General features: G+C 43.7%; 2 protein-coding genes across 2 annotated transcripts; one reads left to right on the top strand and one right to left on the bottom strand.

The window, feature by feature from the left end:
* Positions 1 to 1,617: 1,617 nt before the first annotated feature.
* Positions 1,618 to 3,162, top strand: ptger4c (prostaglandin E receptor 4 (subtype EP4) c). The gene is made up of 2 exons (XM_085803819.1): positions 1,618 to 2,466; positions 2,584 to 3,162. The coding sequence occupies exons 1-2, from the start codon at positions 1,618 to 1,620 to the stop codon at positions 3,160 to 3,162; spliced, it is 1,428 nt and encodes a 475-aa protein (XP_085659945.1).
* A 2,263-nt stretch (positions 3,163 to 5,425) lies between these two features.
* Positions 5,426 to 25,276, bottom strand: LOC146970696 (uncharacterized). The gene is made up of 5 exons (XM_085804310.1): positions 25,071 to 25,276; positions 23,658 to 24,016; positions 9,105 to 9,175; positions 7,090 to 7,303; positions 5,426 to 6,172 (listed from the first exon to the last, which is right to left on the bottom strand). Exons 2-5 carry the CDS (start codon positions 23,797 to 23,799, stop codon positions 5,670 to 5,672), a joined length of 930 nt encoding a protein of 309 aa, XP_085660436.1. The 5' UTR covers positions 23,800 to 24,016; positions 25,071 to 25,276; the 3' UTR covers positions 5,426 to 5,669.
* Positions 25,277 to 26,778: the final 1,502 nt, after the last annotated feature.

The raw sequence follows: 26,778 nt of genomic DNA, 5'->3' as shown, positions 1-26,778 counted from the left end.
ATTCATCTCCTTATCTGCTACTCTGAGCTGGTGTGTTTATTGTTGACTGTTTGAGTCTGACTTCACTTTTGTGAAAACAGGTCTTTGTGTTAAGAAACCGAGACTTTTGAAAAGTGCTTTTATAGGCTATTCAAAGTTCTGTTTGAGGTTCATAATTATGTTCAAAACAGCCTGACTGAAAAACACCCTCCCTCCATCCCGTGCTCGGATGTCAAAACCAGCCTACAGATACAGATGAGCAGCCTCAGAGCCATAAATAGCTATAAAAATAAGTAGCATTGACACTTTGTCCCCAGGAGTCCTCTTCTGCAAAGCAGGTTCCTTCCGACGTGATCGATTGAAGCCTTTTTACTGCAGCGTGTTGGACTCTCATCAGACCGTGAGCGCTCTGTTCACATACTGTGAGGTCATACAAAGAGATCAGAAATGGTGTGTGTGTGTGTGTGTGTGTGTGTGTGTGTGTGTGTGTGTGTGTGTGTGTGTGTGTGTGTGTGTGTGTGTGTGTGTGTGTGAGACCACTCCACTGTCTCTGTTCGTGGTGCTGATTGTGTTCACGGCGCTGACCTCGGTGCTGAAATGCGAGATTGACAACATCTGCACAATTTCCGTCTTTTTAAATTTTGGAACATGTATGGTTCCTGTTCAACACTCTAATCGAAGGCGTTCAACCAATCGATCACATTCATATTGTATCATCTTCACTGAGTAAAGATATTACAACTTAGGGGCTTTCATTTTTTAAGACTTTTCACTGATGTGTGCGTCTGACTGTGCAGGGCCACTCTGGATGAAATCACTTTTTGGCAGAGTAACGACGTACAAATACTTCGTTACTGTAGAAACTTAAGAAGATTTTTTTATGTAGGTTATCTGTACTTTACTTTTACTTTTTTCTGACGACTTTTTACTTTTATTCCTTTGAACACACATATCTCTACTTAAAACAGGTTCGTTACTGACGATCAGGGGTGAGAGTGCCGACCGAGGCTGCGCACCTGACGCATTTTTCATTGTTTGATTGATGGCAAAAAATCATTTTAATTGTACTTTAATTGTACCTGTACTTTCTGAGTAAAGGAGTTGAATCGGTAGTACTTCTAGAGTTTTTTTTTTACTTTATACGAGTAGCCTATCTGTACTTCTACAAGTAGCCTACAGAATGTGAGTACTTTTGACACCTCTGCTTTTTTGAGTTATTGAGCTAATGATACCAGATGTTGGCTCTTGGGTTAACTGTGAGCTGGCATTTTACCCGAGGGGCTAATACGTGGCGAGCAGTGACAAGTGTCGGGTAATGACACTTTGGCTGCAGAAATGTGATCCTGGGAAGCCGGGGCAGCCGAGCTCCCAGCCTGCACGTCACCGCACTGACATCAGCACACAGCTTTAAAAACCCGCATCACGGAGCGGTGTAAACACAGCCAGACGCACACCTTCATGTGGGCGCATCGGGAGCCAAACCTGAAAACACAACAGAAGAGACACTTCAGAGTGGTGCGCCTCATGCTCCGTCAGAAACAGGATGTAATTTGAACATCAATGATGAGTTATTCTGAGTAGAGCTTTAAATCCCCAAAGCAACGTTTAACAGCACAGAAAGTTATTGTACTTTTAATAATGATCAACGACACGTTTGGGTTTGAAGAACTGGACGCGAATATTTCTGAGCCGCTCTCTGCTCTCTCTCTCAGCCACAACCGCACGCTCCGGCTGGACTCCAAGTCTCTGGTCACTTCAGCCACGATGTTCGCCGTAGGAGTCCTGGGGAACCTCATTGCCATAGTTGTGCTGTGCATCTCCAAAAAGGAGCAGAAGGAAACCACTTTCTACACGCTGGTCTGCGGCATGGCCATCACAGACCTGCTGGGCACATGCTTCACCAGTCCGGTGGTCATCGCCACATACGTGGCCAGCCGCTGGCCGGGAGGAGCGCTGCTCTGCCACTTCTTCTCCTTCTCCATGCTCTTCTTCGGGTCTGCGGGGATGTCCATCCTGTGCGCAATGGCCGTGGAGCGATACCTGGCTATCAACCATGCGTATTTCTACTCCCAGCACATAGACCGGTCAATGGCGCGTTTTGCGCTAATGGCCACCTATCTTGCCAACATCGTCTTGTGCATTATGCCAAGTTTTGGCTTCGGGCAGCACGTCAGGCATTCTCCTGGGACTTGGTGCTTCTTGGACTGGAGGGCGGCGGATCCACTCGGAGCCTGCTACTCCTTCCTGTACGGCGGTGTGATGCTGGTGCTGATCACAGTCACAGTTTTTTGTAACTTGGCGGTGTGCAGGTCGCTGGTGGGGATGAACCAGAGAACAGGAATTGTGAGGACGGAGTTGTGCGAGCACGGAGGTTCACGTCGCCTCTTCCCCCGGCTGCAGTCCGTCACCTCAGCGGCGGAGATCCAAATGTTCTGGCTTCTGATCCTCATGACCATAGTTTTCCTGGTCTGCTCCATTCCTTTAGTGGTGAGTTCAACAAACTGCTCTATACTCCAACTGTGTTTGAACTGTATTCATATCTGCTGTATTTTATAATTAAAAACGTATATTACATGGTCTCTCAACGTATTTTCTACCTGACAGGTGCGAATCTTCGTCAACCAGATCTATGACCCTGCCTATATTTCTGCTGGGGGGAAGCCTAATTACCGGAGCGACCTGTTGGCGATCCGCTTCGCTTCCTTCAACCCCATATTAGACCCCTGGGTGTACATCTTGTGTCGGAAGAACCTGCTGCTAAAGGGATGTGAGAGGTTGAAGACGGTGGTGGCACAGGTCAAGGACGGCCGCAGCGACAACATAGGCTGGGTAGGAGGTCAACACTCCCCTCCGTCTTTACACAGCAATGACACCAGTTACGCGTCATTACGCACAGCCAGCAGGAACGACGTGGAACAACAGGTGTCAATCAACAAGGATTCCTTCACAGACTTCGCCTTGAGGCAAGCGTGGGAGTACGACACCGCCCGAGTCAACTTTCACCCGTTCAGCGTCGAGTCGACCGCGATCCTCGGCTGTGAGGAGGAGGAGGAGGAGGAGGAGGAGGAGGACGCGGCTGACTCCACACAGAAGATCATGGCGTCCAGGTCGGCCAGAGGAGTGGACGTCGTCACCTGCACGTTCAGCACACCGAGCTCCTGTCAGTCAGCCAAATGCCTTTGATGGACGTTTGTTATCAGTCAACATAAGTTTATAAGTGTGGCAGCTGATCCGTCTGCAGACCATTGGTTGTTAATTTAACTGTGAGAAATATATGAGGGTTGCCAGCGATACAACTCTACATTTCTCTTACATGATGAAACCTGCTGCAGAGAAGTCTCTAAATTTAATTTAGGCTTTATTTTTGAAGTATTTTAATGCCGGTCACAGTTGCAATTGATTGAGGCGTTGTCTTTACGTCTTGTTTTACATGTCCAGCACTTCAACCACAATGAGTGGAAGTGAAACCCAGGAAACCTCTGGCTTAAAGTAATTCACCGTTCACCTCTTTTGCCTGAATGTTTGCAGTAAACTTGGTGGACATGTAAAGATGCAGGTAGACGGGTGGTGTGACTTCTCTCTCTTTTTTTTTTATAGAGGAGTCCAACTTCGATTAAGCTGTGGTGAACATTTCCAAACATGGAAATGTATCCATTATTATCATCATACCCCATGGGTACAAATGTGTGACACTGAGTGTTTGATACACTGTATAGATCCATACTGTATGTGCCATTCACAATTCACGATTGCTCTTTACGTGTTGTTACATTTCATACTTTTTTTGTAACCTCTATGCTGCTAATTTGCTCTGTTGCATGATGCAGGGAAAACTGAATATATGGACCTTTTGGATCTCGTTTATCTCGTTTTATATTTTACATTTACATGTAATGTTTTGATATTTGCAGGTGTAAATAGCAAAAACAAATACATCACCTTTTTAAACCAAAAACATGTTGTGGCTGTAAGCTGTGGGTCTGTGCAAAGAAATAAAGTCACAGTGAAGAGTGTACACTGACGAGTCTCTGTTCTTGGAAACAATACTGAAACTTTTTTTTTTTTTTACACTCACCATCCTCAGCTGACAGACAGGTGGCAGGAGAGCCTCTCCTCAGCTCCACCAGGGGACCACGGGATCGACGTTTGATGTTCATTTTAAAACAGCAGGTGGCGCTACAACACTAAAAGCCCCGTGTAAAACTGAACTGGGAAAAATGATGTTGATTCTGTTAGCAGGAAAAAAATCACTATGAAAGTCACTTCTAGAAAACCACCTCTGAAATCAGTTTAAATCTGTGTAAGATGTGAAGTAACCAGTGGCAAGAAGATGTATATTAAAAAAAACTTTATTCCCTTAGAGGATAATACCATACAAAAATAAAGGAAGCTTTATAATAATAATAATAATAATAATAATAATAATAATAATAATAATAATGTGACATACTGAATTCAATTACTTGACCATTTAAAAAGAGACATGTTGAGGTTTTGTAGTATAAATGTTTCACTTGTTTGCTGTACATACATTCTACATGTTAAAACTTAATTCCTGTTTCCTTTATGCTGTTGGAAAGGAGCTGACGTCATTACCCAGAGTGCATCACAAAACTAAACATCACCTCTCAAGTGTGTAAGATGCTCTTGAGGAAAATTGTCAGCGAAGCGCAACCACATCATTTCACTGTGGGTCACTTTGTTCCTGATGTCTGTTGTTTGTATTTTTAACTTGTCTCCCTGGGATGAATTGTAACATCTGTGCTTCTGGATGATTTCGCTGGCTGATACAATCACTCGGCTAATTTCAGAAACGTAACTTGCATCTGAGCTATTGAATCAGCTGATCAGATCAGGTTCATGAGGCGTTTAATGAATGTGAAAATCAGCACCTTTAAAAAAAAACAAAAAAACAAAATGTACGTCCTTGTATGCGAGCAGAAGTAACTGTCGACGTGAAATCTGATTCTGGGCAATAAATAGATATTTATCTACAATCTATAGTTCATAAAAACAGCTCTCATATGAAGCTATAATAAATAAATAATTTATCAGAAATAAATATATCTTACTTGTATACAGTAATACATGAAGATGCATGGCATCCATTTGGCTGAGTTCACCTGAACATAGAAACAATGCAATACCAATGTCCCTGTTTGTCTGTGTGTGATAAACATGATGTTGAACTGGTTTCACTGCCACGAACAGTGAAAATCCTACAAGTCTTTTTAGTCGGAACAAGAGTTTAAACAGTGTCAGTCATTCACCGGCGTCTTTGAGCTTCAGCCCTCAGGTCTCGCCCATGTCAAATTACAACAGTCACGTTCACAAAGAGACTCCTCTGTGACTTATAACTGACTGTATCCTGCATTCGTTGCCAGTTATTCAGTTGAAAACAATTCGTCCTTTGATGATGCAACTGTAAATCCAGACTGCGATTCCCTGATGACCTCCTCCTCAGTCTCTGATTTTGACCTTCACTCTCAGTCGTCCAGCTGCACCCAGACCTCTTCCTCCTCAACTGGAAATACACCACAGATAAGCCAATAAAGTGGCCTTCATCACTTCCTCTGCTCTGTGTGTATGACAGCGCCCCTCTGGCTGTTTCCTACGTCCAGGCCCCTCGACTCCTCTCCCTTCAGGATGGGTGACACCCGCTCCCATCGCCCTGTCCCTCGTTTATCTCTTCAGCCCATACACATGCAGCTTGCGGCAGATAACGACTGGATGGTCCTCCACGTGGTCTGGGCGTCCATGAAGGAAACCGATTCGTACCGGTCGGGCCGGCAGCAGGGGTGGCTGCTGACCTTGCGCCGCGGCAGTGACCCATTTTCCAGCAGCGTCTTCAGTGCCAGGTCGTAATTTGTTCTTGAAGACTGGCAGGAGCCCACGCAAAACTTAAAGAGGACAATCTCATCAGAGTCAAACCCCAGGCCAAGGTCGCGAACTCTCATCTCTCTCTTCTCCACACGGCAGTCCCTGCTGCTCTGCTTCGGCCGCCTGTTTTTACCTTTACCCTTTTTATCTCTTCTTCCTGTCTCTTCTTCTTCCTCCTTTTCTTTCCTCTTCCTCTTCTTCCTTTTCTTCTGTGATCCCTTGGGTTGAGGTTCTGTGGGGTCAGAGGAGCGTGGAGAGCGCCCCGCCCAGCGACTGCTGGGATGGTCATCCACCTCATCCATTACAAATGGGTCTGAAATGAAGAAGAAAGAGGAGTGGTGAACACAGAGTAGGAGTGAATATCAGCATTTATTCAGAGTCATTTTAAGCAGCATCATTCAAATGCAACCTTTAACTTAAAGGGATAGTTCAACATTTTGGCAAATTGGCCCATTGCCATAATCGCTATAGTCATAGCAGTAGGTTCGTTACCTTTAATTGTAGGTGTAAGCTATTTTTAGTACAGCGGAGCGCAGCAGCTGGCTGCTCAGAGCTACGCTATGGAGGCTAACGGAATTTCTTGGTTTCCCTCATTAAACTCATCAAATACAAAATCCCAAAACTCCACAGCGCTTTTGTAGACAAGTTGTGACCTGCACAACCACCACGCTATGAGATAATGACGGAACGATACGAAACGGAGCCGTTTTCGAGGTAAATTCATACAAAACCGCTGATGCGCGTTGCGTTCAGGCCAGGGACAGTTTTTCAGCAAGCAGTCTCCGTATTTACCCTGTATTTACCTCGAAAACGGCTCCGTTTCGTATCGTTCCGTCATTATCTCATAGCGTGGTGGTTGTGCAGGTCACAACTTGTCTACAAAAGCGCTGTGGAGTTTTGGGATGTTGAATTTGATGAGTTTAATGAGGGAAACCAAGAAATTCCGTTAGCCTCCATAGCGTAGCTCTGAGCAGCCAGCTGCTGCGCTCCGCCGTACTGAAAATAGCTTACACCTACAATTAAAGGTAATGAACCTACCGCTATGACTATAGCGATTATGGCAATGGGCCAATTTGCCAAAATGTTGAACTATCCCTTTAACTTGTCACCTTTTGAATTACATGTAAATATATTGAGAGATGACTGAGCTACAATCTCCAGACACATGCCCTCTTTCCATTCTTATACTGCCTGATGAAGCGGGCGTGCTATAAATTACTGCTTCAGTACCGTATAGAGCATGCCAAGTAGAGTAGGGGTCACTGTCGTCTTCCTGCTCCTCGTCCTCTACCACCTCTGGCAACGTCACAGGAAGCTCTCGCTCCTCCTGGCCTCCCAGCAGGCCCACAGCGTGGCCCGAGTCCGATCTCACACCAGCAGCACCGGACCTCATGTGAGCTCCCTCCGATAGAGGCAGCAAAGAGAGGAGCACCCAGAGCAGCACCTACAGGACACAGACGGCACGTGTGAGCTGGCACAGGAGGATCTGAGGGATTTATTTAAGGGTCATTCCATTTCAAACTCACCCAGGACTACTATTCATTTCAATTCAAAACTGGTAATACCTATTGTAAAAGAAATGGCCTCTGTTACTACGGTACTCTTTAACCACTTAATGATGTGCTGGAAATAGCTATTTTTTTTGTACTTCTACCTGTTTTTTTATATTTGTACTATGTTGACTTCAAGGTTTTCTATCTGTGTCAATATCTCATGGGACTGAAAGTCTCATGAGATATCTGCAAGTTACAGCTTGTAGGCTAATGCCTGGTTTGTTGCTGACTGGATGTACCTTGTTGTGAGTGTCACAACTTCATCTATCCATCGATCTATCCATCGATCTATCCATGCAGGGTTCTGGCAGATTAGGTTGCCAGTCACAGTCGGAACACAGGACTGACATATAGAGAACCTAAATGCACACACACTCACATTCATGCCTACAGTATGGCCAGTTTTAGAGTCGCCAATCAACCTAGTATGTACTGTATGTTTTTGTGGAGTGTGGGAGGAAGCCGGAGGACACGACTAGGGACCACACAGGTAGAGGGAGAACATGTAAACCACACAGAAAGGCCCCAGGCCTGGGAATTGAACCCAGAACCCTCTTGCTATGAGGCAAGAATGGGTTTACTGGAAAATGGATAAAAACACATCAAGCAGTTTCATGTGAAAGTGAAAGTTTCTGGAGAAAGACCGTGTGAGTTAACAGGAAGAACAATGATTTGGCAATGACTTTTGGTAAGATGATATATACATGCTAAAACAGGCTCACTGATAACTTTGATTGATCTGCTATGTGCTGCTGGACGAGTTGTGTAAAGTGTATTTAGCAGACCTTGTTTTTTTTCTGTGTTTGTGTGTAATGCTGAAAAAGCAACAAGTTGCACCAAAACAGCAAATATCCAGGCCATAAAATCAAAACAATGAGCTGAAAGACACTTAAACAGTGTAGAGCAAGGTTCATGCAAATGTATCAATCAATGTCATATTATTTTAATGAAATAATAATTTGGCATTTCTTTAACGAGAACCAGAGTAACTGTTTCCGCCTACTCTCAGTTTTTATGCTCAGTTAAGCTTATTGGCTGTAGTTTTATATTTGGCATATTGACATGATGATATACACACTGAACTACCTGTTGAAAGGTCAGGATTATAGTGCGGCTTAGTCCTACATTTCTTCAGGGGAATCTTTCCTCTGTTTAGTCACATATTTATGTTACAATATCATAATGCCTTCACTACAATTGTGCTACGGATATAAAAACAACAAAAGACAATGAGATAATACACAGAAGATCTCATAAACCCCACAGACTTCTTCCAAAGATCTGTCTTAAGCCTATTTCATCAAAAGTGATCTAACTTACTCTTCAGCACGACCTAAGTCAAATAACTCTGCCGTCTTTCCGTCCCGGATCAAGCTTTGTCCAATGGCTTATAATTTAGTAATGAAAGCTTTGGTGCTGAGATGGACTTATGGAAAGCTCAGGCCTGAGCCTTGTGGGGATGGATTTCATTAACAATTTATACCTACACATAAGTCATCCCCTGGTTTATAGTGGCCGCTTGTACAGTGGAAATGAAAAACGATAAGGCTGGTGATTGTTTGCAGAGATGGTGATTTTAGATGGATTGATGGCAAATAAGCAGAGAAGAGAGTAGAAGTGACAGAAGATAAGAGCAGGAAAAAGCACAGAAAGGCTGTGATTTCTTGGCAGTGACGTTTGTGTCTGACAAACCTTGGCCCTCGCTGACATTACAGAGGTAATCTCCTGTCTATCCTTCCTCCGAACCCTCCATCTGGTCCCACCTGGAAAGAAAGAGAAAGAGAGGGAGAGAGGAATGTAAGACCAAGAACAAGCCTTCACTCTGTCAGCTTTTCTCCTCCCAGAACCCCCTTTGAAAAGGGTAACATAAACTAAGGGCACAACATGCGGGCAATATGATGTCTATACATTCACAATTGTCCATATACTGTAAAAGAAAACAGTCCCACGGGCCCCTGAGAAAGCCGACGTGTCACATAAATCACGTCCTCAATGCATGAGGACAGCATGTTTGTTGCTGCTTCAGTAAAAGACCAGTGTTTGCTGCCAGCCAGTGTGGCTAGTGTTGGCTTGTCGGTTCATACATCCTTGCAAACAGCTCCAGTCCAGCAACAAAAGGCAGCATCTGAGATATACTTGTCAAAGGCATTCTTCAGGGTTATTCCTGTGGCAGAGGCACAAGCACGGGGAACCAGGCATAGCGAGAGCACTTCGCGGAGGTCCCAGACAAAAACCACGGAGATGCAGGATGGGTGATAAGAAGTGTCACGGACGCAGATGTTTATATATAGTACGTGCAGGGTGGAGGATTGTGCTAGCGCTCGTAACATTAGGTCATCAGGTTCCATTGTGGCCAATGTAAATGTGAAAGTCAGCGGAGGTCAGAGCATCACGTACTCAGGGGTAGGGACTGCTTTAGTTCTGCACTGCTTTTGGAAAAGCCACTGTAGGACACATCCTCTGGCCGCATTAATACCTGTACAACATTTCATGGGAATCAATCCACTACTTGAGATATTTCAGTCTGGACCAATGTGGTGAACAGACCAACCAACAGACCACAGAGCTGTAATCAGTGTCTTTACTAAACAGATTCCTCTTTGTACAGAAGATGACTGGGTTTTCTCCCCAATTCCATTACAGTAGCATTGAGGTAAATGATTACAGCAACCGATCATTTTTACGATACTCATGGCCATGTCCTCAATAAGAAAAATCTGTTCTGAATCATTTCATCCTGGAGTTCCCAAGCATTTTGTCTAGTGATGGTGTTTACTTCTAAACCCTTGTCTTTGGTTGTAACCAGTGTCTTTTTTCACCCTTTGTTTGACTTGAAAACTTTTTACAGGTCTGAAGAAGTAGAGCGTTTAAGAATTTGTGGGGTAGACAGAAAACATTCAGAGATGTCCAACACAATTTCAAACAAAGGTACAAAGGAACACCTTCCAATTGTTTGATTTGTCCTAGTAAGTCCAAAACATCAAATACATCTATGGTAGAGAGAAACAAACTCAATCATTTACAGCAGTTGAAAAAACAACATCAAAGTCCATTAGTTTCTGCTTTGGAGCTTTTGATCACATATTCGGATCTTCCTGAGTAGATGGAGTTTGCCTGGTTGGCATGTATTTGCAGATGTTGAACCGGGCCTCTTGTCTATCAATCCTTATGCTTTAAAGGCCGTACCGAGCAAATGTCCATTTTACTTGATAACTGACTTGAATAAGAATGAAAACTGCTGTTGGTTCATTGTACATAAAGAGTTGTGGGGGCCTTTGGCAACTATGAGGCTCTGGAGATTTCAAGCCGTTCAAACGTGAAAGTTGAAAACTAGGAGTAATTGTGCTGTTGCTTTGGAGCAAGTCTAACAGACCACAAATTAGTGCTTAAATCCCACTTTCATCTTGCCTCTGATAGTGTCACAACTTTGTGGTTTGTTTGCTCTGTCCTCTTTGCCACTTTTTATTACCTCTTTCACTTTCCTTTCTCTTTGAAAAAAACTTTGTAACTTCTACTTTAAAAAAAAAGCAAAGTTAGTCAGGTGAAAAGGCCTTCTGCCTACAGATTACTCCACCTTTGAAGCCAGATCTGTCATCTCCAAGAGGCTTTGTATAACCTTGGTACTGAACTACAGCAACATCATATGCCCATAACAGCGTATTCGAGCGTGCTCTGTTCATGTGTCGGTAGATCTCACCGATATGTAGTGTACCATGTTTATTTAAAAGTCCAAAACAATCCCAGCAGTTCTGTCTGCGCGCTGAGATGGAAGACTGACAAGACGTTCAGGATCACAGGTCACGATAAGACCTGTTGATGCATTTATGCAATCCTGCATGTTCCAGCTGAAGCCAGGGAAAGTGAAGTTACAGACACTGAAAGAGGGGGAGAGCGAAGGAGAGGACTAGCAGAGACAAACTGAGCATAATTCAGACAGAGACACAGACAGACAGAAAGGCCACTGCTGCAACCTAAAACCAAACTGCGCTGACTCCTTGTCTGAGAGCTGATTTAAAACCTCACGGCGGTGTGAGGAGGGACGGAGGGCCACGGATCCGTGCCTGGTCTCAGGAGAGGTGCCATTCGAAATTGCTAATGCAACAGCTGGGAGTGTTTAGCCCCTTTTAGATCAGCAAAGCAGGGAGTCTACATGGGCCTATCTGCTGGTTCATTTCACCCCAGCACGCTGGAGCTGTTTACAGCCTGACGCCTCCAGCCTTTTCAGGGGATGAGGTGGGTGGGTGAGTCAAGGAGGGGTGGAGAGAGGATTAAAAGGAGCGGGACACCACCGGCCCTGAAGAGCTCCAGACTGACACAGGCCTCCTGATGATGTGTGTATGTACAGTTTCACATCCAGCGCTTGCATGTGGGCCGTTCTGTGTGTGTTTAGAAAGGTGAGCATGTGTTTCTTCCTTGTTTGGTTGATTAAAGCGTTCAGGTTGTCAGTCTGTGTGTCTGCAGCGGGGAGAGCAGAGTTCTTGTCACCTTCCATTTACATTGTTGCTCCTCTGCGCTCCAGTTGTTGTTCACAGTTAGTTAAGTGGGTAAGCCCCTCCTGAAGCAAGTAAAAGCCATAAAGCCGGAGTGAGCTTCTATTCCCAGAGTTTATTCTGCTGTTGAGAATTGCTTTTCCAAATAATGTTTAAGTGCTTGGAGGGGATGGACAAGGATTTCTTTTTGGGGATATTTATGAGGTAAAAGAAGCTCCCAGCACTGAAGGAAGTCAGCTCACTCAACAAAATGTGCACTGAGCAGGCGTATATCCTACAGCAGGGAGTTTTTATATATGATATTGTCAGCATTCAAACCTTAATCCTATCATGTGATATTATTGTTCAGACTGCAGGGCCCTAAAGCTCAAGTAGCCTACAACAAACTAAGACCTGAGTTAACACATGAATCACGTGTTTTGGCTTCTTACAACATGAAAATTATTACAGCATAGAAATGAGTGAATTGCCTGGAGGGGAAACGGCATCTTAACTGAGTTAGAAAAAAGGTTTTAAAATGGTAAGTTAGCCTTAGCTAAGAGCTTTATAGTCGTTCAGGACGTCAGAAGAAATCAACATTTTCAAGCTAAAACTGCTTTAGTCAGCTTCCTGTCATTTTGAAATGAAATCCGATGCTCCGATATTTTGATTATTGATTGACTTAAATTGATTTTCAAGGCACATGGATAAGGCATTTCACCACAAAGGATAAAAAAGTATCAGATAAACTAGTTTTGCAAAAAGCTTATAGCTTAGCAGAGGAGTCTTAGTAAAAAAAAAAGGAAACAAAAAAAGGAACATTAGAGTTGAAAAAGAAGCAGCACATCTTAAACCCTGTTTTCTCTCAGCTCTTTAGATTGACTCAGTCTAAATTCTGTATAAGTCTGTAACAATTATGCCCCAAAGGCACAAAATTCAAGTTGTACAACTTAAACATATGTCAAGCATTTGGCACAGAGTCTACAAACTTCACTGTCAAACTGTTTTTCTCACATGTAATGTTCTTTATTACTTTCAACTATGTTATTAAGATTATTATTATTGTCATTTCCAACAGAGACACATAAAGGAGGCAGAGCAAGGAAGCAAAATGTGTTTCTGATTAGTGATCTATGTGCCTACTGTATACTATTACTCCCTCAGACTTGAGCTTTGTCCTCAGAGTCTCCACAAACCTCTCAAGTTGTGAAAAAAAGTGAAAGCTATGAGCTCTCCTGTGTTTTCGCCTCCCTCTAAGAGCCCAACCTCTGTGATAATGACTCCTGTTAGAGACGCACGCTGCTCTCCGCTGGAAGCGCGTGCACGTACGTGAAATGTTCTGACCTGCAGCTTTAACCTGTCACTAACACGGTACCTGATTGCAGGAGCGAAGAGAAAAACAAGAGTACAGTAAATCACCGCTGGCTCAATAAAAGACACCTGCAGTGTAAGAGGAGATGCAGGAGAGAGAGGCAGAACACCAGGAGAGCCGTCTGATCACTACCAGACACTGGGAAATCAGCGGAGGTCCAACAAAACGAAAGCATGCTGATATCTGCTGTACATGCATGTGCCCCACAGCTCTGCATATATGCATCCAGAACAGTGTGGAAACTGAAATGGTTGTGTGACATTACTTAAATCTGGCTTGTAGTGCTCTGTTGACAAAGTTTAATGCCATTGAGATTTGTCAGTTGTAAAGCCAAGCCTTCAAATTCAGACGAGTTGAATCCGAGGTTGATTCTGAGGAAAAGCCCTGCAGGGCAAACTTGGGATTTGGAGCGATACAGACCTCATTTAACTTTTTAAGATACTAATATGATGACAGGGAGTCATGTTTTACTGCACCTTCATCCTTTATCCTCCTCTCCTCTCCTCTCCCCATTTCTCATTTTCATTACGCTTCATTTAATGTTTCACATTGAATGTCTTCTTTGCTAAACGAACTATCCTCCCCTTTCCCGACTAAACCAATTTCACTCTTCAGCAGTTAATGACAGCATGCCTTAAGTATGCAAGGCAGCCACAAAGTCAAAGGAGAAAAAGCTAGAGGAGGAGCGATAGAGGGAATGAGATAATAATAAAAAAAAGAAAATCACATGATAAGAGTGAGGAGAATTAAAAATAGAGAAATGGGTTATTGTCCAGGGGAAAGACAAATGAGAAAAAGATAATTGAACCACTGAATGGCAGAAGCCTGAAAGCAGAGACAAGGTGAACACGGGGAAGAGAGGGAATGACAAAATGAGAGTGCAGAAAGGGAGCGCAGACTGAAGCCCAGTCAGTCTGTAATCCCATAATCCCTGGCAGGCAGGCAGGATGTAATTGCTCGTTAGTGCCAGTTTCCACTCTGAGGCCTGTCACTGCTGGAAAACCACAGAGCTCCGCTGAAATGAGAAACAGATAGCAGGTCCCATGCCTCGGTTCAGATAGGCTTGCGAGGCCCCCTACCTTAAGCCCCCCTGAAACACACACACACACACACACACTGGTGCGACCACACAGTCATTCTTTCTGTTCTCATAATCCTTTCTCTGCCACAATAAAGTATATAAAGTCGCTATCTCCCTCGACTTCTCACACTCTCCAGCTCCGGCACACACACATGCCCACACATACACACACACACGCACGCACACACACAAGGAGGCAGCCGTAATCACTATCAGAGGTGTGGACACTATAGAGCCTGGAGGAGGCTGGTGAGGAGAGGGGGTGAATCTGTCTGACCTCCCCTCTCTCTACGTTTCTCCCACCAGGCTGTTTTATTAAACTATCTCGTAGGTGTCTGAGACTCTTTCAGGCCAGAAACAGAGTGAAGCAGGAGAGAGAAGCTCTGGTGGGCAGAACAACGTGTCAGGAGCAGGGTGAGATTTCTCAAATGTGCTGGTGGTTTGTGTAGAATAACTAAATAGGCTTGAATCTTTGGAAGGAGAGTGGGTAAGGGAAATGTTGTCATTGGTTTATTGTGATTTAATTATAACAAATTAGGCCTGTTGTTGAATGAAGAAGAAGTAATGTGTTACAAATTATTTGAATGATTAATCAATTATATTTAATGCTGCTCTGATTCATTTCATCTATTAACATTGCTAGTAACACCAGACTCTCCTAAGGCCAATTGGTATCTTTTCAGATGCAGTGTTCAGTGTTTCTTTGTGTTTTTTGTGCCACCTTAATGTCTTGCTTCCAGTCTATTAGCCTTGTTGTGACCTGCAGCAGGAAGCTGTGTTCAGTGAAAACACGCTAATGCACACAGTGTTCACAACCTCCTCAACAAAGTGAAGAGACTGGCTTTAATAGTGGAGCATTTAGCAGCTAAAGAAAAGATGGAGGCCAGTGACTCCACTGACACAGCTCCAAATGAATGCAGATGTTATTAACGAGGCGACTGTGTGCCGACATCAACTGTATAACATGACACGATTGAATTTATCAATGACAGGTTCATAGATACATCTTCATTATCACTGTGATTATTTTGCTGGTGACCAGCTTGTGCAGGGTTAACTATCAAGGAGAACAGTGCCTCTTTTAGGCACTGCCTGTAGGCTTAGATAGTTCAGCCTGGACCTCATTAGAAGACCCTATTAGAGGAAAACTTATTGGTTTCCTGATGACAAACCTGAGTGATTAGTGATTTACCTCACTGACCCTGAAGCCGTCTCTCCACACCAAAGAGAACTACAGAGAAACATGTCTAATGGCTCTTCAGTGGGCCAGATGAAGCACTTTTAGTGTGTCTGAAGAGGAACAGTTCTGGATTAACGCCCTCATATGTGCAGGTTCAAGTTGCCAAAGGTGCTACGGAGAGTTACTACAGGTCACGGGAGCGCTGGGATCACTGGGTCACAACAAGCACGATAAAATGGATGTTTCCTACGAGACATAAAAACGTCATCCATGACCGGCACATTAACCTCAAGCTGCAGCCCTGACAGCATCATTACCACGGACAGAGAGAAAGAAAGAGCTGCTGTCATCATTTTAAGCACCACAGACACCTGACTCCATGAGAGGATCTGAGCCTCTAATACAGCAGAAGAAATTCATTTATATATCACAGGGATATACAATGGAGTTCAGAGCACACACTGTGAAATATGTAGATGAAGCTCCACCCACCTTCTGGTATTGTACAAGTTTCAGATATGCAAATCAAATTCTTCCTTTCATGTTTACATGTTTCTGTTATGACATATTTCAATGCTTACATGCCACATATAATAGCTGTTATTGTTGCTGGTTAGGCACGCGATCAACTCCTGCCAAGATCCCTTGGTTGAGTCTCATGGCGTCATAGTTTCCATCAATCTGTCAATGACATTTCATTAGAAGAAAAAAGAGTCACTTTCCCACTAGTGGTTGGATTCACTGACACCAGCTAAGTGGATTATTTATTTCTCGACATCTATTTATATGTGCAGAACAATAAAAAAAAAATGTGTGTGTGGTGTAATACAGAATAAACAGCAATTAAAGTCTAACTGGGATTTATGCAACTTATTTTTGAAAGTCAAAGAATATTTTTGTGGTTATGCTAACAGAGACATTGCTGAAACAATTGTTTTGAAAATAGGTCCCACAGGGCAAGAAGCACATGTGCTAACACAGGTTTTACCAAACCAACACTTATCCCCATTTGATCCGCCTCGTTTGGAGGTAAAACCAAAACTGGTTGCACCTGAAATTTGATAATAATGTTGCTGCTGCTGCTGATAATAAGTATGTACAAAAACCTGCAGGTAGTCTGTCTGTCAACTTCAATGGAAATCATTTTATTGTTCAAGTGTAACAAGGTTTGAGATTTGGATCGACACTGATCTAGATTTTTTATGTAAACCGTATGCACTGTGAGAGATGATGATGATTGTAGTGATAAACAGAATTACACATTACCAATTATCACCCTCAGCTTCATGGACCAGTTTAGCATCTTTCATTCAACTGTTTTGGTTTTGCGGGCTGCACTTCCACGGTTTTGTTTCATTCTCAGCACTCAGCAGCCTCGTTTTCACACACAGTCACCAGCTGTTTTCGGTTAAAAAAAAAACAAAAAAAACCGTGAACCCTCTGTACACTACCTGCCCAGCACCATACGGCAGAAACAGTTAGCATCTCTCTGGTGAACATATTGTAGCATTTAGCAGCTAAAGACATGGATATTTCCTTAAGGAGCTGTTGGACAAAAAACAGAACAAAAAGGGTCTGAATACTAGACTGAATGAACTCTAGTGTTGCTGGAAAATTGAAATATCTCTGACATGTTTGCTACAACATCTGTGTCATTGGTTACAGCTTGTTCTCTTGCTCACAAGTTGCCAAAAACATCAGGGAATGCAAACTGTAATACTGTCTGGCTGCTTGTGTTTGTTGCCTCATTGGATCTCTTTGTATCAGTCAGAGGTTTTTTTTTTCTTGTACAGTGAGGCGGTGTAATAAACCTCCTGTAGGATTTTCCACATCAGCTGTAACTTCCACGATGTAACGGCCTCTACAAGATTAAGCGTGCAGGGTCACTGCAAAGTTTAGCTTATGTGCAGTTAGCACTAATTACCCACATAAAACCCCACAATTCAACAGACTTATACGTGTCTTGTGACCCGATCAGGTAAATTAGATGGGACACCATCATCCGCGGCCCTGGGCCTGTTTTTCCCATGAGCCCCGAGATAGAGACAGCCTCCTGATGCGACACATCTGTGTCCTCACCTTCTCGCTCTCTTTCACTTTTTTGTTTCTCACTAAGGCAACTTCCCAGTGTCCCTGACCCTAATAACCCAAATTCCTGCCTGATTAAGTTGGTTTTAAAAGGAAGCCACACAGAGAGCGGTTGGGTGAGCCTCACCTTAAATGGGAACACATTTGAGCCGCGTTGGAGCGATGATCGGGGGGTAGGATTTCACTTTCCGGTGGTTGTGAGGACGACAGCGCTTAAAAGGCCGCAAAAAGGAAGGAGGGAAAGAAGGGAGAAGAGGAATAGATAGAAAACACACACACACACACACACACACACACACACACACACACACACCTCTCAGTTTCTCCATCTTTCTTTCCTTACATTTCTGTGAAGCACTCTGCATCAAGGACGTTTGCACCAAGAACAAATTTCACACACACACACACACATATGAACACAGAACCGCTCACCTTTCATAAAAAGCCACACACACTCTCTGAAATCCCCTTTCCCGCCACTCCCCCTCCCACCCTCATGACCTTTTCATGCTCCCATCTCATGTTGTTATTTCTCCAAATTAAGCCCACACTGAGCCTGAGAGTAACACTCTGAGAAGTGGCCATCGGTGACACACACACACACACACACACACACACACACACACTCTCTCTCTCTCTCTCTCTCTCTCTCTCTCTCTCTCTGGCCATTAATAGTGTGTCTTGTGTCTGGGCGAACCAGCGCTCTCCAAAGTGTTTCCGTGTCGCCCGCTCGCGCCCCAGACAGGCTGGGTTTAATGACCTGGCCTGATAGTTCAAAGCAGCCCTCAGATGCTATGATTAATGAATCTGACCTGCTAATTTCAGAAGAATACAGCTTATTGTATCAAAAAACACTCTCACAGACACAAACACTGTGCTGGGCTAGTTAACATTCTTCTGCATTTTGAGAAAAAGTTGTTTTAAGGAGGGAGATTTTACGATAAGGACAGGAGTTAGCTTTATGTTTCATCAGCGGCTCCGAAAGTATTAACTGCTGCTTTGTTCTAAATAATTTAAGCTGTTTGAACTTGAAGAAGCCAAAGTGCTCAACAACAACAAAACAATTCAAGATCAGAGAAAGAAATAATTCCCCTAGCGTACTTACACAAGATTGTCCACTGCCATAAAAGCAAGGACCCAGAAAACAGAAGTTGCATGGGAAGCATTTGTCTGAAGGAATACATCTAACAAATTGAAATTCCTTTTTGTCAGATCATGCCTCCTTCAATTTGCCCTGAAGGAATCACTGTGGTTCGCTGCGTACTTTAAGCACTTCCAGATTGAAGTTGCCCTGCGGCACTTCAGGTTGCATAATCAATCTCTCTCAGTGCACTCTCTCCATTAGCGCTGGGACAAAACAACCAGAGTAACGTTACACACTGAGGCTGAGACACGGCCGAAGACAAGGCTCCCTGCGCAGAGCACACATCCATCTTTTAATGACAGATTTGCACTAATGTGAAAAGATTGTGCCCCAGTTTAAAGGTGGAATATTTTTGACTGCATCAATGTTACGATTGGAAGGAGCCAAAAGGTTGAAGCTGTAGAGTTGAAGCCTTTCGCTGTGTTTGATGATGCTCCATTGCTGTGTATCCACTGAGTAGTCAGTCCTTTTAATGATTTGTATTGTGTTCAGTTTTTTATCGTCCTCTAGTGGATAATTTTTTTCAGACAAAATAAACAAAGTTATATTACAACACTCACAACAAGACAGGTTTTGTTTTCACTTTTCAATCTACAAAATGTTAAATTAAGTTCAATAAAAGGCATTGCCAAATCATGAAATAAAGTAATTATTTTTGGATTATAGTCAGCAGACGCCACTTGACAAATGTGGACTGCATAGTGTATTACTTTGCACGATATGTCATAATTTATTCTAATTAGTCGAAAAGACATTACTCTTAAAATGCCAGAGTGCACATGACACATTGGATGAAAAAGTCCAGACTCAGGTTGAGGCAACAAATTATACTGTACATGTGCATTTTGTGGGAGCTCGCATTTTTAAAGAGTGACATCAAAGAATCAATAACAACATGTAAACGTCTTTGTTCATGATGTTTCTTACACATAATGTAATTAAACTGGTTATTTTTCTCTCTTTTTAAAAAAAATACAGTTACAAAACATGTATGAAAAAGTTATTTTCTCACACATATGGAGATACGGACAAGCCAATACAAAACAAAAACAAAACTAAGGATATACCAAAGCTGCGTACTGTCGACACTACTGTACGGTGCGGAATGCTGGAAGACCACAGAAAGTGACATACACAAACTATCCACTTTTCACACATCATGCCTGCGCAAAATCCTACATATATTCTGGCCCAAGACCATCGCAAACAATAAACTTCTCAACATTACCCAACAAGATAACATGTACAATATAATCACTAGGCGAAGATGGTCCTGGATTGGCCATGTCCTCAGGATGGACACCAACGCTATCCCAAGAGTCGCTCTACATTGGACCCCAGAAGGCGAAAGAAAGAAAGGGAGGCCAAAAATGACATGGCGTAGGACTATAGAGAAGGAACTACAACAGCACCACCAGAGCTGGGGAACCATCGAGAAGATGGCCAAAGACAGACAGAAGTGGAGGGACTTTGTTGCTGCCCTATGCGCCATCCGGCGTAATGGGGATAAGTAAGTCAGTAAGTGCTGATAGACTCAGATCTGACCTTCAACAGCCATATCAAATCAGTCACCAAATCAGCCTTTTATCAACTTAAGAACATATCCAGAATTAAGGGTTTTATGTCCCAAACTGATCAGGAGAAGCTGATTCATGCTTTTATCTCCAGTAGACTAGACTACTGTAACGGTCTTCTGACTGGTCTCCCCCAAAAAAGCATCAAACAGCTGCAGCTCATTCAGAACGCTGCAGCTCGAGTTTTAACCAGAACAAAGAGATCAGATCACATCACCCCGGTTCTTAAGACCCTACACTGGCTCCCAGTCAGCTACAGAATAGATTTTAAAGTTCTGCTACTGGTTTACAAATCACTGAATGGTTTAGGTCCAGAATACATGAATGACATGTTAGTAGAGTACAAACCCAGTAGAGCTCTGAGATCTACTGACTCAGGTCAGATAGTGGAGCTCAGAGTTCAGACCAGACATGGTGAAGCAGCATTTAGCTGTTATGCTGCTCACAACTGGAACAAACTACCAGCAGAACTGAGATCAGCCCCAACTGTAAGCACTTTTAAATCCAGGTTAAAAACATTTCTCTTTTCACGTGCTTATAGCTGAGAACTTAAAACTTTATCTATTTTCTTTTATTTTACTTTTATTTGCTCTTGCTTTTAACTCTGTTTTCAGTGTTTTGTTTGTTTTTATTCTGTCTTATGCTTCCTTTTTTTTTATTTTATTTTTTTTTATTTTATTTTTTATGTTTTGTCTTTATGTAAAGCACATTGAGTTGCCTTGGTATGAAATGCGCTATATAAATAAAGATGCCTTGCCTTGCCTTGCCAAGTATGGAGATACGGAGTAGGACAGACATGCTATAGGAATAAAATGTGACTTGCAACAGCGTAATTATCAAACTATAGCAGCTGAAGCTCATCTAGAGACATGCTTATTAAGATGTTTAAGGATGTAGTATGATGTGAGTGAACACCTATCTGAACGTTTCATTGGGTTGTAAGGTTTAAAGGGAAACATTAAACATTGGAGATGTGGGGAGTGAATGTTAGAGAGCAGCTACATCAGGCTGGTGGCCACTGGCCAGCTATAGATTATTAGCTAAACTTGGTCATCAAATGTGATCAAATTTTTTCGTACATCATTTCTTTTTAGTTTTCTTTTTGTATGTTAAGCTTCCATTCAAAGAAATATTACTATGAGTGACATAGCTACTACAACCCTGGGGCCATTTCAATAATGTAACAAAGTCTTAACTCGCAATGCAAGACCAAGAACCATAATCCTGAATATCAGGGATTTCAACCGTTATTGTGATTCTTTTTTATTTCTTGTTCGTTTCATGGTCTTTTTATTGAGTTTGTTATGTTTTTTTCCCTTTGATTGGCAGGTGTACTAGACTGTCTTTCTCTTGGCAAATCGAAAGATAAACAGTATCACGGAGAATTACACTCTCTGACAGTGAGTGGGTTTATCCCCAACATGTCTCAGTCGTCTCAGAGTAGTCGCCCTAAATGAGATACATAGAAGTAATATTTAAAATATCAGGCTGTGCTTAGTGAGTCATAAAGGCCGCTGGGAGAGAAAACAAACCGTTAGAGCCTGTTTGCTGCCACAGTGGCTCCAAATATATTCATGAGGATGTTTCTATATGAATGAGTAATGACAATGATTTATTTTGTCCTTTGGACTGTGAGTATTTAACTGGCTTTCTGTAAGCTTGAGGAGCAACAAAGAAGAGCATCAGAGCAAGAAAGAGTTAAACCCATAACACCAACAAACGGCACGCTAGCTCTCGTAAAGCCACATGCCAGTTAAAACAAACCAGACCACACATCGGGAGGCTGCTGGTAAAGAGAACACGCTAGCCCACAGTACCTGACCCTCGGTGGAGCCGCTGACCTTGTGACCTTTGACTGGAGGAAGTGAAAGCCGTGGCAGCATGACGGGGGAGTGTGAGATGCCTGAAGCAGAGGCCATACTCTCATGTTCGGCCTGAGAACAAACCTGAGATTTTCAAAGACACGAGCAAAGAAAAACAAGGTTGTTTCACGACATGTTTTCACACATTTTACAGGCATGTAGTGGGAGACGCCTGCTGGGGATGTGTGACATGTCTCAGGTGATGCCAAAGCTCTCGGACACACACACACACAGATTCATCAAGTGCAACAGCTTTGAAAAGCAGCGAGGAGACGAGACGAAATAAACATATAACACCAAAGCAAGATCCAACTCTGAACATCTGAGGCCGGCTGTCCTCTGACTGAGCCTCCACTGCGTGCATGAGTGACATTGTATGTACATGAATGTGTGAGTCAGTGGGTCACTGAGTCAGGGAGCAAGTATGAGGGTTCATGTGCGAATGTGTGAGTCAGTGATGCATCATGTGATAACTTCTACATCTCTGAACGGACAAAACCGGAAAAATCACATCGTTTGGGATGAAAAGACAAAAGAGTGTGACGAGGGAGAGACTTTTTTTAAAAGAAAAAAGAAAAAGGTAATGAAACAGCATCCCCGCCACCAGCTCGAGAGGCCAAGGCGATCAACACAGTTTCATCTGAGGCTGAAAAGAAACAAGCTTGACTTCCAGCACGTCAAAACACCTGAAGCTTAAAAGACTTCATCTGCCCTTGATCCCCACAGAGTCACAGGAGAGGATGGAAATGGATACAGCTCAGTGTGTGTGTGTGTGTGTGTGTGTGTGTGTGATAGAAAGAGAGAGAGAGAGCGAGAGACAAGTACTTTGATATTTAGATTTGCAGCCCACCACAGAAGAGGGTCACACTGGAAGACTTCCTGACTGCCACTGTTTCCCCCTCAGTATGAAGAACACACACACACACACACACACACACACACACACACACACACACACACACACACACACACACACACACACACACACACACACACACACACACACACACACACACACACACACACACAGTATTTCTCCACAGCTCAGAGTCACCTTCCCAAACCTGTAAACACCTCAGACCATAAACCTAAAACTTTTTGGTTTTATCACATCCCTTCATAAAACACAGATAACAAACACCTCCATCAAACACGGCCAATACACACTCCAAATTAAATCCAACAATAAAAATCCAGGCCATAGTGACCCTGAGAGTCAGATGAGCTTAAAACAGCTGGCAGGTGCGGGCAGGGAGGTTTGGAGGTTTGGAGCAAAAAAAAAAAAAAAAGCCACTGATGTGAAAAGAAATCAAACATCAAACAGTGTTGTCACAGCAAACACGAAGACAAGAGCGCAGGTCTGCTCTCACAGCAGCAGTGCGCACAAATATGTCCAACAATGTCCCTCTATATGGCACGAGATTCTTTTCAAAAAGACCATATGGAAAAGAGCTGAACCCTGAGCGGCGCCTTACCAGTTGTCCTGTGCGCAATCTTCTGCTCCCAGTGCGCACCGGAGAAGACAGCAGAGCCGCAGCTTCTTCTCCTTCTCCTTCTCCTTCTTCCGCGCTGTGTGCAACTCATGTCTTTGGCAATCCATGCGCTGGGATGTGTCATGATTTACACCTTACTGTCACGGTGACTCGCAAATGTTGATAGCAGGCTGACTCCCCTGAGGCTGGAGCAAACATGAAGAATCCATCTAAAAGCGGCACAACTTGAACGCGGGAGGCGCCTCCTTCTCGCTCTCCTTTTTTTATTTTTTTTTTACGCGGCTAAAATCCTTTTCCTCTGACCGGTGTCCTGTCACGGCTCCTTGCAGAGTCTCAGCACCCTGAAGAAGAGCAGAGAGGGTGGGCAGTGAGTACTACAGACTGTTAACCTGTGCGCCAAAAAAAACATTGCATCCTAAAGTTTTTCTTCAAGTTGAAAGTTGAAATATCACCACTGGTTTGTGGATCTCACTTATTGAGAACATTTTTTGCACATTTTAAGTCAAGTGTTTTTTAAACGCAGCTGCCAACTCTCTGCATCAGTCCCCTGTCCCCTTTCAAAATACATTTTTTTAATCAAAGGAAAATGTTGGAGATAAACAAAAGTGAAAGGCATGTGGAGAGGGGGTTACATTTTCCAAAACAAATTGTTAGTTGGATAAAAATGTGTATTTTAAAACAGAATGGAAGACCAAATGACATGTTAAGTTGGACATTGTGCAGACTGCAGAGCTGCCCAGGTCATAAACTTTACAGCTGACTGGTGCAGGCACTGTAAAGCCCTATATAAAATCTAATTAGGTGGCTTGTTTTGGGTGACACAAACAGTCCAACGCGGCATGAGAGACAGAGGAGGACACCCAAAGTGAGACGTGCATGTCCTCAATTTGTTAATTGTGCTGTCGGCTCGCTGACTCGGGTCCAAGCATCGATTAATGAAATGAAGCCAGTTTTTCAGGCAGGCATGGCTCCGCTCTCCTTACCTCAACTAACCTGTTCAGTCTTGTTTTGTCAGCCTGTTTAGTTAAAGAGTAAATAACACCGCGGGAGATTTCTCACAACACGTTCTGCGTCTCTTTAAAGTGAAGTCAAGGTCGACACGTTATCAAAACCTGCGAGGGGAGACTGTGCGCGGGCGCACGGGCTCATTTCTGACGCCTTGTTTTCTTCTGTCTCTCTCTCTTTTTTTTACGTGTCAGTTGATCTTCAGTGAATCTGAACGTTAAGTTGAACTTTAGAGAAAAAAAAATAACGCGGCTCTATCGGTCAAATATGTTTCTTTAACGTTACAAGTCCATGCGTCACGCCTTTACGCAGCTATACAGTCTGCGTCTCCAAACGAGCGCTTCTTTTATTTCTCTCTCTCTCTCTAAAAAAAAAAAAAAACTCTCTTACTTTTGGACTCAGGTATCCAGGTTATCAGAGACTGTTCCGCTCCGCTGTCTTCTCAGGAGTCTATACTACACAGCTACTAAACAATGTCTACAACGCCCCGCAGGACTGGAGGCTATGCGTAAAAACAGTGCGCCGCTCCGCCTGTCAGAGACTTTTGTGAAATCGGAGCACGGTGGCCGCGCTACAAAGTGCTGTGATTTTTCTTCCCCATCCACATAGCTCAGATGTCGGTTTTGTTCCTGCGGGTGGGAGGGAGGGAGAGAGGGAGGCAGGGAGGGGGAGTGACTGTCACAGAGGACGGTCATGGAGCGATTCTGGAAAAGTGTTCCAGTGGAAGAGTCTGCAAAGTGACATCTGTCCTTCAGTTTTTGTACACAGACTCATCAGTGTCCATGTTGCACTATTTTCCGTTTGACAGTGCAAACATGGAGAGACACATGCATGGAGGAGCTGAGACATCTAAAAGCCCCCCCTCCGACATTAAGGCATGTCACTGAGACTGGATGAAGTTTGTCTGTGGAGTGGTTTTACATTTCTTTCTTTACTTTTTTTCATTCTTTTGTTTCTGAGACAAGAAATATTAGAGTTAGGAGCTCTGACCCACGGCCTCCTGACCCCTTGGGTCTCTGCCCAGTAGGCCAGTTAACTAATCCTTTCATGCTCACATGCATGATTGAGTGCACACACCTGGCCTTTATTCTGTGTGCACACACACACACACACACACACACACACACACACACACACACACACACACACACACACACACACACACACACACACACACACACACACACACATCCATGTTTGCCACCCTGCTCAGTCAGTCCTGCCCTGGTCTCTTCAGCTGACTGTGTCACCTGCTGTCACAGGCCTGAAGGATGGACAACACCACATATCCACGAACCACACACCCTCTACTGGTGGAGCTCCTGGACCTTCTCCACCCTCCAACTTGTCGCTTCACTCCACCCACCCACCCACCCTCTGACACAGGGAAAGGCCCTCCAGCTGAGGCACTCCCTGCAGGGCAAACACTGAGGCCTGGCGAGCACAAAAGCTGGGTAAACAGCTCCTTAGCTTTCTTCTCCAGGCCCACTTTCTGCACCGAGGCAGAGACAAATGCAGGGAGGATCCTGGTCTCTGCCACGGTGCTATTTATAGTAGGGACCAACAAGGCAACAATGCACACAGCTGAGGTGCATGACACGCAGGAATGTACGGTCAGATAATGAAGATGAGCTCAATAACAACAGGAGGGGAAAGAGATCTGCTGGGACCATAAACATCCAATATTTGTGACAGCGATTAAAACAAGATGACACCAAAAGCTTTGAAGCATTATTATGTAATATCAACCAAAACGCAGGCCTGTTTTCACTCCTTCAAACACACTTCGAACTACTGCACACATTAAAAACTAACAGCACTGCCAAATAATGCACCACTCAAAGAGATGAAATGATCACCTCCAGGGTGAGACACGTCCTCAGTGGAACCAGTCACAGTGGAAGCTCTACGTCATCAGCCAGGTGGCAGAGACTCAGCAGAGGGCACCACACATTTAATAAGTGTGTGTGCTCTTCAGGAGTGTGTCTACATCATCCATCACAGCCAGCGATGACGATGAGCTTGTTCGGCTTTGTGAGAGGGATTTACAGCATGACACTGTTTGTACAATCACAGTTAAACCCCATGCAAGCACAAC

Source organism: Trachurus japonicus, chromosome 17, assembly GCF_045865225.1.
Source record: "Trachurus japonicus isolate A0001 chromosome 17, Traja_1.0".
NCBI lineage: Eukaryota > Metazoa > Chordata > Actinopteri > Carangiformes > Carangidae > Trachurus > Trachurus japonicus.
This window is presented reverse-complemented; position numbering and strand designations above follow the sequence as displayed.